General features: G+C 31.1%; 3 protein-coding genes and 1 long non-coding RNA gene across 8 annotated transcripts in view; 3 read left to right on the top strand and 1 right to left on the bottom strand.

Moving 5' to 3' along the window:
* The window catches only part of LOC118645412, a 392632-nt gene that overhangs the window by 21704 nt on the left and 355933 nt on the right, over positions 1 to 14995 (top strand). The gene's annotated exons all lie outside the window — the stretch shown is intronic.
* LOC118645416 lies at positions 16 to 1596 on the bottom strand. Of its 2 annotated transcripts, XR_004963105.1 has the most exons (4): positions 991 to 1596; positions 779 to 861; positions 402 to 491; positions 16 to 90 (listed from the first exon to the last, which is right to left on the bottom strand). It is a non-coding gene; the product is annotated as an uncharacterized LOC118645416 (long non-coding RNA). The 2 variants fall into 2 exon arrangements; XR_004963104.1 differs by having other exon boundaries at positions 779 to 1541.
* Positions 5526 to 11450, top strand: LOC118645408. 4 transcript variants are annotated; one of them, XM_036286360.1, is made up of 4 exons: positions 5526 to 6630; positions 6730 to 6903; positions 7108 to 7144; positions 9194 to 11450. In XM_036286360.1, exon 4 carries the CDS (start codon positions 9200 to 9202, stop codon positions 11414 to 11416), a length of 2217 nt encoding a protein of 738 aa, XP_036142253.1. In that variant the 5' UTR covers positions 5526 to 6630; positions 6730 to 6903; positions 7108 to 7144; positions 9194 to 9199; the 3' UTR covers positions 11417 to 11450. The 4 variants fall into 4 exon arrangements, with proteins under 4 accessions (XP_036142253.1, XP_036142251.1, XP_036142252.1 ...); XM_036286358.1 differs by lacking the exon at positions 7108 to 7144; XM_036286359.1 differs by lacking the exon at positions 7108 to 7144 and having other exon boundaries at positions 6730 to 7063.
* Positions 11905 to 14966, top strand: LOC118645410. The gene is made up of 5 exons (XM_036286373.1): positions 11905 to 12227; positions 12438 to 12824; positions 12955 to 13156; positions 14049 to 14211; positions 14516 to 14966. Exons 1-5 carry the CDS (start codon positions 11941 to 11943, stop codon positions 14746 to 14748), a joined length of 1272 nt encoding a protein of 423 aa, XP_036142266.1. The 5' UTR covers positions 11905 to 11940; the 3' UTR covers positions 14749 to 14966.

Raw genomic sequence — 14995 nt, 5'->3', positions numbered from 1 at the left:
CTCTCTCTCTCTCTCTCTCTCTCTCTCTCTCTCTCCACAGCTCTGTCGGATCACTGTTTCCTCCACAGTAGTCAAAGATTCCAATGGTGGCTTAAAAAAAAAAACCAAGTTATTTCTTCAAAAGACAGAACAAAGATTGATCTTGGAAAAGTATTTTGCTCAATTTGGTATTTAAGATTTTAAAATTAAAAGCTACACTCCAGAATGACATATAACTCTATGTAAAAGTATTTAATTTGCTACTGACAATCTTTGTACTTTTAAAAATAGGATTTAAGTTTGGAATAAAATTTTAATTAGCAAACTAGGTTCGAGCGTGCAACTAAATTCGTTAACCTATGTTGATTTGTGTCTCATAAAAAAAAGGCAGCCTAAATTAGTAATCGTAATTTAGTACTCACCAGTCTCTCTGCATTCATTTTGGTCTCTCACATTTTCTTTCGTCCAATTTTTTAAATGCCATATGATAAAGGAAGACTTTTTTGGCAATGCTGCAATAAAATTTTACATGGAATAATTATATTTAAAAAAGATACATAATTGCCAAGATAGCAATAAGATATATTAACATATTTAGTAACAACAATCTAGCTGTCTATTCATATAATAATGAAAATTTTCGATAGAGCGTTCAAAAAGCATAACCTAAAATTTATTTTATCGCGTCAATTATCGTTATGCAAAGAATATTGCCAACATATACATATACAAGTATATATTATTAAACTGTATTTAATGCTTATGAATATATAATTTTTGATACAATAAAGAGGATTACCTGATAAAATAGCGATAAACGAACCACGCACCGAATGGCAGATGACACCGAATACAAACGTTATACCAACATTGCCCGTAAGACTGTGAATAGATGCGTTCAGTAACTTTATTTTATTATTACAACGAAATTATTATTTCGAAAATAATTTCGAATCGATTTACGCAAGAAAAAATAATATTTGACATCATTATTAATTTTCAGATACTAACTTTATTTCGTTATTACAACGAAATTATTATTTCCTAAACTCTGAAATTTTACGGACGTGTTTCCCAAATGATTTCGAATCGATTGATGTAAGAAAAAATGATTTTTGACGTTATGTCTGCTAACTGAACATCCGCGGAACTTCTTAGGGAATTTTTAAATGCTAACTTTATTTTATTAATTACGACGAAATTATTATTTCCCAAACTCTGAAATTTTACCGGCGTGTTTCCCAAATAATTTCGAGTCGATTGACGTACAAGAAAATGATTTTTAACATTATGTCTGCTAACTCAACGCTCAATTTTTATTTATTAATTTTGAGTAAACTATTATTTCCCAAATTATGAGAGCAATTTCTAAATTTGCTCAAACGATTCCAAAACGATTGGAATAGTCAAAAATAAAAAATATTAAAGTTGTCTGCTAAATGAACTGAACTATGCTTTTTACAAGGGATAGACAAATTATAATTTCATGTGGACGAATTTGTTTGTCAATATTTGTCTCAAACTGAAAACATATCTCAATGTCTGAAATTATTCAATATTTTAGAAGGGGAACTACCTATGCAATTTTGTATAGAGTTTTGACAGACCTAACCAAATTTTGGCTAATTTCTACGAACAAAATAAAATGTTTCACTATTTCAATAAATTTGGATCACTCAAAAACTTTTTTAATAACATTTGATAACTTACAAACAAATTTTAAAAAAAGGATTAATATTGACGTTGACAATATTGACGCGTGGTCAATATTGACGCGTGGGCAATAATGACGTGGGCAATATTGACGCGTGGCCAATAGTGACGTGGTCAATATTGACGCGTGGGCAATAGTGACGTGGCCAATATTGACGCGTGGGCAATAATGACGTGGGCAATAATGACGTGGGCAATATTGACGCGTGGTCAATAGTGACGTGGTCAATATTGACGCGTGGCCAATAGTGACGTGGCCAATATTGACGCGTGGCCAATAATGACGTGGCCAATAATGACGCGTGGTCAATAGTGACGTGGCCAATATTGACGCGTGGGCAATAATGACGTGGTCAATAATATTGACGCGTGGGCAATAATGACGTGGTCAATAATGACGCGTGGCCAATATTGACGTGGCCAATATTGACGTGGCCAATATTGACGTGGCCAATCCACCCCGTGGTCAATCGGAACCGTGGTCAATAATGACGTGGCCAATATTGACGTGGTCAATATTGACGTGGCCAATATTGACGTGGCCAATCGGAACCGTGGCCAATATTGACGTGGGCAAACGGGACGCTCCCGACTATCCACCACGTGAGTGCTGCCTATTGCAGAAGATATTATTCTGATTGTGAGAAGCGAGCTCCATAACCGTGATTTTCAAGTATATCGCAGATTCCTGATTTTCTAGGTGAGTTCTGCAAATTTTTAACGTGACTGCCACGAGGTTAAGTCATCGTAGAAATTTGCAGAAGATAGTGAGGCTTTCGACGTAAATATGAAACCGTTTAAAAATTCTGTTTCGCGTAAACATTTCCACCGATTATCTGCAAGACAACAAAGGCGGATTACTTTCGAAATTAGAAATACTTTGCGGTTAAATATTTCACATAATTCGGTTACATGTGAACAGTCACATAATATTGCTTCATCAAATAATATTAATAATGTTGCGTCAAGCAGTTCATATATTAATTCTTTATCTTGGGCAGATGAAGTTCCTTTGAGCGATATTGCAAACAATATTACAAATAATGTGGATAATAATTTATTTCTAAATTATGATGACAGCGAAGATTCTACTTTCTTATCTCTTAGTACTTCTCTCATTGAAGAAACATTTCAAGATCGTTTGGCAACGTGTTTTGTTAACAATAATCTAACTCATGTGCAGTGCAACAATATATTATCTATTCTTCGAACACACACATGTTTCTCTTCTTCACTACCAAAAGATGTTAGAACTCTTTTGAAAACTCCACGTACACCTGCTGTTGTATCAAAAGTAGATCCAGGAAACTATATTCATTTCTCTCTTGAGACAGAAATTAATAAAATATTATCACTTTCTTCAATATCTAATGTACCACACAAATTAGAAATAGATTTTAATACAGATTGATGTAATTTAGACAGATCAGGAAATATTCATATCTGGCCAATACAATGTAGAATTACAAATATAAAAAACATAAAGCCTATTTGTTATTGGAATATACTGTGGTGCTGAGAAACCACATAATGCTAATTTATTTTTTGAAAAATTTGTTTCTGATGTTAATGCTATTATAACAAATGGTATACTTTTCAATGGCAATAAGATAGCAATACGTTTAAGATGTTTTATAGCCGATGCACCAGCTCGAGCTTTTATTCTTAATCATAAAGGCCATACATCTGCAAGTCCATGTTCAAAATGTAAAGTTTCTGGTGTACGATGTGATAACAGGTATACGTTTGGTGGTATTAATCATCCTCTTCGAACTAATGAAGAATATTTCAGATGTATAGATGAGGATCATCATAAAGATGGCAGAAGTCCACTGTTATATAATTTTGCGATACTGACAGCTGTTGGGATTAACGTTAGACGGAAGAGGACCTCCATTATATGCTGTAAATACTTGTGTAGACGGAAAATGAATTTGGCCACGATTTGAATTTGTTTCACGACCTTTTAACTCTGCCATTCTATTAGCAAACTGTTGAAGGGGAAAATGAGGTTTTCTACAATATTTTCTAAAAAATGACATATTGTTTTCGTATGGGAAAGCAGAAAATGTGTCAAGAGGACCTAGCTGTCGCACATCATTTGTAAGATGCAGAAGACCGTGCACATTATATGAAATAAATGATAAGCCATAAAGATTTTCACATCGAGTAACAAATTTTTGTAAAGCAAGTTTAGCAAAGTTTAAATGTGCTTCTGATGGTGATGAAGAAACTAATATTCTCATGGCAGTATGCAAAAACAAAAAATGAGTATATATTTGTGGATTTAAAATACCGTGCGTTACGACTGGACCTGTATACAATAAAAATTGACGAAATTCAGTTGCCTTGTATTTAGGAAATGTATGAATTGCTCTAGGATGTCTTACAAATTCTGCTGGGCAATATGTTTTAAGATGCTCTAATCTTTGAGATATTATAGAAATGGATCTTGCGGACAATTTTGAGAGACGTGAATATTTTCCACTTATCCATGCAGATAAGAGTTTTTTCATCACTCCTAAGCATACTAGATGCATATATTCAAAAGGAATTTGTGAGACCATACCCATAGGTAACATTAATCCCAGATAACAAATTGTGAGGGCTCACGTCACCCTCACGGTGTGATTATCACACATGCGTGCAATACCACAATCATATTGCTCTCACGATGTGCTAGCGACACGTGTGTGTGCGTGGAAGGTGGCACTATGCAGTCATGTATGAGAGAGTATATGAGCGACCGAAAAAAGATTTCACTGTATGACTGTACTTTCTTATGTATGATTGTATTTATCACAGTACGAATGAAAACATTATTCGTACGGACTCAGGTCATCCGCACAGTGTGATATTCACACGTGAATTCAACAACGCAATCACGTTGCATTTATTACGTGACGGGGTAGAAGATGGCACTGAACAGCTATATATGATCGATATATAAAAGCAATTTAGCCAACGATATATATATAATAATAATAATATTAATATATTGTTGGCTAAATTAGAAAACCTCATAATTCTGTCGGACGTCCGATGGAGTTATAAGATTTTTCAATTTAGCTGACGATATATATATTTAGATATTTATTACATATATATTTATTTATTTATATTATACATACATACACGCGCACACGGTGTGTGTGTTTGTTTGTGTGTGTGTGTGTGTGTGTGTGTGTGTGTAAAATGAACATTTTTTGATCACTTTTGGAATTTTCATAATTTTTTTTCTCTATTATGCGTTTTTATTTTATAAAATTACATTTGATTAATAATTTTTATTGTAATTCAATTTTAATTAGTTTTCTTAGTTTTAGAATATTCATATTTCAATTATTGAGTCAGTATATACGTGTTACCGCTTTGAAAATTTTTTACAGTTTACAGTAAAAAAAAACGTTGCTAAATTGACAAAAAATTAGGAAAAAATAATAAGTTCCTTTTGATCATAAATTACAAAAAATTTTCAAAGCGACACATATTGCGTGTAAATAATTGAAATATATTTATCCCGAAATTACAAAAACTCATTAAAATAAAATTAAAATTAAAATTATTCATAAAATGTAATTAGAATAAAAATACAATAGAATAAAAATACAAAAGAATAAAAATTAAATAATTCCAAAAATGTTCAAAATTAATATTTAGCTCATGTGTAAAATCTCAATAAAATAAAAAATACAAACATTTTCAAAATGGTTATAATGTTAAAAGTTTCTAAAATTTTGATATTTTCAGAAAATTTGTGAAGTGTGTAAATTTGTAAAGCTTTCAAGAAATATTAAATTTTAATAATTTTGACATTTTTTACATTTTACATTCTTTTAATTTTATATACATATAAAATAATCTAAGTTTAAAGAAATTAATATTTTTCACATTTTTAACAATTAACTTTATAATTTCTTGAAATTATTTCGTTTATCTGTACTTACAATAAAAGAACGGTCGAGGCTGTCCCTCACCGATTTTGTTGGTTTTGGATATGTTGCAGAGCATCAAAAAAGAAAAAAACCCGTATTTTTTTATCAGCTTATCTTGAGTTTTAGGGGTTGTTTCAACCCCTAGAAAAAAACAAAAAATGAAAATTTGACATTTTTAAAAGAATTGAATACATCATTGCAAAGAGCATAAAATACTATAAAACTTTTGTATAAAACATTTGTATAAAACATTTGTTTATATACCTCACATTTTAGAAGATATTTGTTAAAAATGAAAAAATACGTTTTTTTATAAGGATTAAAACAATCTCTAAACTTCGAGATAAACCAATAAAAAAAATACGGGTCTCTGAACTTTTTTGATGCTCTACAACATATTCAATGCCCATCAAAGTCGGTATAAGGAATAGCCCCGACCGTTCCCTTGTTTGTTACGTACCTGTAAATAAGTATATATTATATTTATCTTTATTTTGTATTTCTTTTTCGTTCTTAACACAAAGTAATAAATATTAAATATATAATTTAATTCAATTTAATACATAGTAGAAAATTAATTTGATTTTTAACTCAGCTATTTCCCTTTCGTCTTAATAAAGATATGTATCATCGGATAAAATCGTTCACATTATTCTAATAAGTCTGTAAGAATATATTACATTAGGTGAATATTCAGGACAAAATAACGCAATGATTACATTTTACGATCTCTCTCTCTTTCTCTCTCTCTCTCTTTCGCTTGCTCGTTCGAAAAACGTTTAAATTTCCGCGGCTACGCGCGGCGTGCGGGGCGTCACACGGATAGAGGATCGGCTCTGTGTGCGACTGTGCGTACATGCTTGAGTTCGGAATCGCATCACTGCCGGTGACCGGTGTCTTGAATTGTTGCGGAAATCGTTTGTGGAAAGTGTAAACGGCCTTATACCAGAATAAAGAGATCGAGAATATACAGGAATAGCATTAAGCGAAGAATCAACTGGAGGTATGTAAATATGTACTGCTTAAACACGAAATAAATACGCGATGAATAGGAGAGGTTATAATATGTATTATTAAGGAAAATGATTTTTTATCGTCGCAGCTTTTTAATATCAAAAAAGTATCATACAACGATACACGATTAAAGGCGCAATTGCAAATACTTCTTCATGTCTCGTGGACCGGTGTCTTTTTTTGTTGCTACTTGGAAATAGTTTGTATAGTGTAAACGATCTTCACATAGAGAATACAGCATATAAACGAACTTCAACTAAAGGTATGTAGATACATGTATTATAGTGCTGCTGAAACACGAAATGCACACACAATGAATAGAAATTAAAAATTATTTATTTCTACTTTTTATTTTTCATTAAATTTTTGTAACTAATATTTAATTTCTTTTAAATTGTTGAATTTTTATTGGACATCAATATGTAAGTTATTTAATAAAAATAATTATTATGTATATATAAAATAGAATATTTATATATTAGAAAGTGCATGGAATAAATATTGTAATTTTATTTCTGTGCAATAACTTAATTATATTCTAATTTTCTTTACATTGATATACATCTTTTAAAAATTTGAAAAAATTATAGAAAAACAATGTCTTGAAAACGATTCTATATATTCATATACAAAAAATATGCAGATGGCAACTCGAACATTTATCTTAAAAATTGACAAATTAAAAATTCTTGATTTATTAAAAATTCAAATTAGCATTTAAAAAATCTCTAAAAATTTCTGCGAATGTTTGTTAATGGCCAGGACATCACTAATTTATTTCATAATTTTTTATGCATCAGGAAAAAAGAAAATTGATTACAAATAACATTTTTGTTTGCCACAATCGCAAAAGATACAGTTACAATATATTTTCTTAAAGATGTACGTTGCTAATCCAATTTTGTTTGAGGGGATTTTTTATATGGATATCCGGATATATTTTTTATTGTAAAGTAATTCCTTATAATAGTAATTCGGATCGCACTATACGTTATGAGGATGTAATAACAGTGTGACTAATATATTGGTTACGTTGCATTCACATGTGATGCAGTTTGAATGAATTTTGCATGATTTATGAATTATCTGTTTATTCATTTACCTCGAGTGAGTCAGGAAAGACAAAAAATAGTCACAAAACTGGTCAATGTTTCCTTCGAATAATTGTTACCCAATTGTGCAATAGAATGTAATTTTATAATATATTTGGTGTCACTAATCATGAATTTTAAGTACAATTTTTGAAATTCTAAATAGCGGATGCACAATGGCATGCGCCTGTACAAAAATAATATTAATATTATTTATTATTATATTTTTGTATATATTATATTAAATTGATACTTAAGGATGATCTGCCTATACAGTCCCTGTCAATTAAGTTAAATTGGGAAATTGAAATTGGAAATGTGTTAATATTTATATTTTAAATAAATTATATACATATATATATATGAAAGTTGTGGGAATAACATTGTTTTTATTTAATAACATTTTTATAGTTAATTTTTTTATTATTAAAAAATTAAATTATTTTATACATTAAAAAAAAATCTTTTTCTTAATGGTTTTTCTTAAGATCTTTTTTATTAATACTTTAAGTATTCAAGTCGATTTACGCAAAGTTTTATTGTGATTTTTTATTTAGTTATTTTGTAAATAAATAAATAAGTATTATTTATTTACAAAAGAACTAATTTCTGTATTGAAATAAAACTTGATATAAATCATTTTGAATACTGAAAGTACTTGTGTAAAAAAATTTAGATTTTTATCATTATTTATTAACATTTTTATTAGAGCACATTTTTACTTCTTACTTTAAAGTAAAAATGTGCTGTAATGGAAATATAAATAAATAATAATGATAAAAATATGAATTTTTTTACACAAGTACTTTTAGTATTCAAGATAATTTATGTAAAGATTTATTGCGATGCAGAAAATAATTGTTCTATAAATAAATAAAAATTCCAATTTAACTGTTGACAAGGACTGTATAGCTAGAACATCTTCAAAATTAAAATTTGTTATAATTACTGACATCCAAACATGTTAACAAATTATAATATTATTAAGTAATAAATTAAACAACACATTTTTAAAGGTTTACTTAAAGATATTGTAATAGTATATACATACAGTATAACATTGCAAATAATTATAAAAATTAATAATAGTTAAAATAATAATTGAATACAATATACGAAAAAGAATTTTCGTATGTTGTATTCAATTTGTGAACTGCAAATTATTATACCAATTGAACAATAATGAATCACTAAATTTAAATTGTCACATTACAACGATAATTTATAAGTATTTGTATTGTAGCAGAAATTCAAACGTTGACTGACGGCCAGTTTTGTGTCTCCCGTACTACTCCTGATTGACATGAATTTTATACAGTAACACTATAACTACCTGATTTTAAACCTATGCTACTTGTACTCACATATTTCGTTAATTAGAAATGTTATAATAAATCATAGCATATCTTTTATATTATTTTCCTGGCTTGGCTGTCTTGACCAACAATACATGAAATGTAGCGAGGGATGCCATTCAAATTTAAGCCATTTATGAGCCTCAGCACGAGGCACAAGAGAAGGCGGTTATCTGCCTTGTTAATGGAAGATCATTCAAGAGACTTTGAATCCGCCAAAATTCCGGCACCACTATCTGTCTCCGGTAACGATATCCAAAACGATGATGAATCTATTACTGATAACAATGGAAATACTTCTGGCACGAGCGAGGAAGTGGAATACAGTGAAGGCACCGAAGGAGAAGAAGAAGAAGAAGAAGAAGAAGAAGAAGAAGAAGAAGAAGTAGCAAATGAACAAGAAGAAAGAGAAGTCGATAGAAATAACGCAGAAGCACAAGATAATATGGAAGACGAAAATATGTCGGACGCTTCGGAACATGAAAATGATAATGTTTTACAAAACCTGGACGAGCTGAGGACGACAGCATTACAAAATGCCTTTTTAGCAGCAAATGTGAAACATACCCAAGGCAATATATTACTCAAAACGTTGCGTGAGTTCCCTTTTAACATAAAATGTCTACCGAAGGACACGAGGACGTTACTTCAAACGCCTAATGATATTGCTATGAGGAACATTCAACAAATTGGTGGAGGAGAATATCTTCATTTGGGTTTAAAATATACTCTTATCAAAAAATTGAAAAGTCTTCCTGAACATATGTTACCGGAAACAATAGAAATCGATTTTAGCACCGATGGTGCTCAAATCCACAAGAGTGGCACAGGTCAGTTTTGGCCCATTCAATACAGAATTTATAATTGTGTTGATAAAAGGCCTGTAATCGCGGGTATCTTTAAAGGAACACAGAAACCATCGGATACTTTTCAATTTTTTGAACAGTTTGTTCAAGAAATTATCGACATACACGAAGAAGGCGGTGTTCATATAAGAAATCGACGATTGCCATTAAAAATTCGATGTTTTATTGCCGATGCACCAGCGAGGGCATTTGCTTTAAATCATTATGGACACATATCATCAAGCGCATGTTCAAAATGTAAAGTGGAAGGTCATCGTTGCGAAGAAACGGTATTTTTTCGAGGAACGATGGTTTTTCCGGGGATTCGTCATCCGCCAAGAACGGATGAACAGTATCGGAATATGGTAGATGAAGATCACCATAAAGGTGCAAGTCCCTTAAGTCCCCTAATGGGACTGGTGACGCAAGTTCCATTTGAAACTATGCACCTCCTATATATCGGAAATGTAAAAAAAATTTTACACACACATCTGAAAGGAAAGTATGGAAAACAGAAATTGAATATAAGAAAAGTAGAAATTCTTGATTCAAGAATGGCAGATCTTCAAGCATACTGTCCTTCGGAATTCAACCGCCGCCCAAATAAATTCTCCATGTTTAGTCATTTCAAAGCCACTGAGTTCAGACAATTGTTACTGTATACTGCTCCGGCTGTGCTGCAAAATGTTTTAAGTGAAGAATACTATGAACATTTCATGCTACTACATTTTGTGATGCGCCTTCTTAGCTTGCAAAATATTCCCGATTCAACGTATGTTTGGTGTCAAGAAGCTTTGGAAAGTTATGTCTGCTTATGCGAGGAACTGTACGGAGAACAGTTTCTCTCATATAACGTACACGGTCTTTTACATGTAGTCGACGATGTTGCAAGATTGGGACCTTTGGAAACATATAGTGCCTTCTGCTACGAGAATAATATGCCTGAATTCCGAAAATACATACGAAAACCGCACCTCGCTCTTCAACAATTTTACAATAGGATTTGCGAATTAAATGATGTTCTTCTGGCTCCCGCTAATAATAAAATCCAAATTTGTGCATCTAAAATTCACGCAGATGGACCTCTATTGCAAAATATGCCTACCCGTCTTTGTCGACAATTTCGGAAATTGAAAATTGGGAACATTACATTTTCCACTTCCCTTCGTGACAATTGCTGTATTCTGAATAATGCAAACATCTGCGTTATACAAAACATAGTCCAAATAGAGGGAAGAACTACGTTCATCGTCAAAAAATTTCGAACACAGATTCACATATATGATGTTGGTAGGACATCTGATTTGGCAAGAGTTTTCCAGTGTTCTAATTTATCCATTGCAATCGAGGCAATAAACTTGACGGATGTAAAAGGCAAAATGTACAGAATGCCGAAATGGAGCTCTCAGGAAGGTGAAGAAGAGCTTGCTCTTGAACATGAGTGGATTTGTGTATCACTAATAACACCTCTGGTGTTACCGTAACATTGGTGAAATGTGAATTTAAAAAGACGCAAAAGAAATATTGTAAAAATGAAGAAGTAGTGAACAGTACAGTGGAACCCCGCGTTAGTGTACTTCGCGTTAGCGGAAATTATCCCCTTCATATGCAGTCGGCCCACGTGAGTAGCGTGTGTGGGGGATAGCAATACGCTACGTAATACGCTATATCCCTAAATTTCACGGAGTGGGAGTGAAACCAAGCAATAGGAGATCACCCCGCGTTAGCGGACTAGAGCCCCGAAGAGTCCGCTAAAGCGGGATTCTACTGTATTATAGATATGTGACAGTATTATATATGACGCAGTGCCATTATATGACAGTAAAATTCCGTACATTATTTTTCACAATAATTCATTTTAATATGCAAAGTTTATTGAAATGGACAATACCATTGCTTTTTGAGATTCTTTTTATTTCCAGAAGAATTTATTTGAAATTTGTATAAAAGCAAAGTTATAAAATTATAAATTATTGTAAATTGTATAGATTATTACATTCCATTTAACATGGAAAAGAATGAAAGAAAAGAAAAAAAGAAGATTTCAGCGAGAAGTGGTAGACTGCTCATTCGACCAAAAAAATTATGGACTACGTCCTCGGACGAAGGACCTCCGCGAAAGAAGAGATCCAAAGGCCAAATAACTGTGCGAAAGGAGTTCGAGAAATTACGGCAATCAGGGAAAGACATGGCCGATACTAATGATGAACTAAGACAACCTCATGAATTTTCGGACAAACTAAGTACCCTGAATAAGTCTGACGACATGATCGCAAAAGCTACCAACAAAAATTCGTAAGTTAATAAAAATCATCTTTATGAACAAATGCAATTTAATTTTTGAAATTAGAACATTACATATAAACGTAAAGTTGAAAATTTTCACAAAATTTGGCAAAATTACAACGTATAAATGTAAATTAGGAGCTTTATAATTATTAATTTTTAACAATTGATTACGTTTAATATTTTATTTAATTACATATGTATATTTTGTATTTTCAGAAAAAAGAAAAATTGTAATGATAATTACTCTGCAGCAGTATATAATGAGCCTCTAAAGTTGTCTGAAAATGGCATAAAAAAGTTTTATGCAGATTCTGTTAGCAAGACATCTGTGTCTGAGATGGAGAATGTTACACATGTACAAACAGAACGAAATCAGCCATGTGTCGATCATAGTGGCCCTGCAAAGTTTCTTGACTATACTACAAAAAAATATAATGCAGCTTCTGTTCTTGCAACTCCTGCTAGCACGACAGTGCCTGATGATGTTCGGCATAGTACACCTGTACAAGAAGAACGAAATGATGAGCCACGTGTTGCCGATAGTGACAGTTTCATAGTAAATACAGCCCCGAGTATTGATACGGAGTTGAAACGAAAATTGGCGTGAGTAAAATGTTGGAATGTTTAGAATTTTATATATTCAGCCTTTCGTTCAGCTTTTATTTCAGCTGATTAACTATTTTTTCGTATTTTCTATTATCTTATAATAATGATTATATTAATAATTTTGAAGGGTATTAGAAGAGCTAAGTAGAAACTTAATCAAAGGGCAAACAGACATACAACAACAATTAAAAGAAATAAAGGAAAAACCATCAGATGAATATATTGTGAGCAGGTCATTATATCAGTTGCTAGATGGTTATCCGCTGAACACTTTGGAACAATTTAACGAAATCGAACACGAATCCAAAAAATTGGAGCGTCAGAAATTAGTGAGTACACCTTCGTGAATCCATTATATGTATAGTAAGATATTCCATAGAAAAGATGTCCCATATTGCTGTTTCTCAATGCTCTTACTTAGTAAACTGCATTTCCTTAACTACGTGAAACTGAAAATTAGTAATTTTCCTACTTTTTTTATTTACATTACTACACTTTAATGAAAACTTATTGGACAAAGTTAGCATAAAATCAAGTTAAAGTAGACTTTCTTAGCTTCAAATATCTTTTTGAAAAAAAAACATTTGGATTTTTTTACTACGATATACTGTTAAAATTTATTTTTTATTACATGTTTTTTAATTTGGAATTTACAGAGTTTATGAAAAAACGAAAAAGAAAGAATGTTTTTGCAACAGATGCGACTTTCTCGCATGGGACGTGTTTCTTGATCTCGTTTAATTGCGATTTTCGCGCATTAATTGCAAAAATACGGTGTATATCTTGTGCGAGGTGGCTTTTTCGCTCATATGATTACCGCACTCGCCTTAAACTTCACATTCGCGAAAAAAACTAAACCTCGCACACACATTGTTACACAATGTACTATTCTTATAATGTACTTAACTGGCGTGAATCTAATCTCTGTAAGATTTTATTTCGACCCTACTTAAAATTTTAAAAAAATCTAATAATCTAAGATTTAATTTGAAGATGTAAATGAAAAATTTGGAAAAAATTCGTGTGTCTGAAGTATTATCAAAAATATTACTTAAAATATTGTTTTTTTCAACTGCAGAAAGAATTTCAGGATGTTTTTTCGCAAAGATATTAAATTTTGTATGTTAAAACTTATATTGTATGAACTTATTACATTATTCAATTGAAATGTTACTTCGGTGTAGTATTGAAATACAATAAAATATCTTTATTCTGTTTTAGTATCGCCATTTCATAGGATTAGGTGCTGTAAAAATACGGGATTTTATATACACCGCAATTAAACAAACTATGACTGACGAGTTAGTAAACAAGTTTACCTGGCTCGGTGACGAACATAATACTAAAGAATTAGGGAACACCAAAATGATGAACATTATATATTGTAAGAGCTCTCATACATATATATAATGCGACAAGCGAAAAAGGGACACAAATCGGAAAAATCGATTTTTATTTATTTTTAGCTATTGTTTAAAACTTCAACTTTTTATTTAGACACCTTGCTTACCACATTGTTACACTTACCGCACTTTTATTTACCGCTGTCCTATAAAATTTCACTTTCTGACCTATGTCCCCTTTTTATTTATCGCAAAGCATATACAGAAAACATTCTGGATTAATATTTTTACATGCTCATTAATTAACAATATGTACAAACTAATATAAACATTTATATTCTTCAGATGCAGCTAAAAAATGTTCACATTTTGAAGGGCCTGTAGATAAAGAAGCTTTTAAAATAGAGATGCTTCAAGTTCTACGCACTATTAAACAAAGATTTCGTAGAACAATAAAAAAAAGAAACATGGACGAGGTCGATGAAAATGACGAAGATGACAACGATGAACATCAAAACACAAATACTGACGAAGAATCTGACGATTATTCCCAGACCAGCAAGTCTGAATATGATTAATGAGAACATTTAAAAATAGGATAATACATTAAATGTATATTATATTATTAATATATTTTTAATAAGACGTAAAATTTATACTATATAAATACTAACTTTACTATAATATACTTTAATATAAACATTAACTTACTTTTATACTAAAATAAATACTATTATTATATATATTAAGTATCTGAGATTTGTACTTTGTAGAGAAATATATATTTTTTAAATTATTTTATCTGATTTTTTATAATATGAATTG

The sequence above is a fragment of the Monomorium pharaonis genome, chromosome 4 (genome assembly GCF_013373865.1).
Source record: "Monomorium pharaonis isolate MP-MQ-018 chromosome 4, ASM1337386v2, whole genome shotgun sequence".
Classification (NCBI taxonomy): domain Eukaryota; kingdom Metazoa; phylum Arthropoda; class Insecta; order Hymenoptera; family Formicidae; genus Monomorium; species Monomorium pharaonis.
This window is presented reverse-complemented; position numbering and strand designations above follow the sequence as displayed.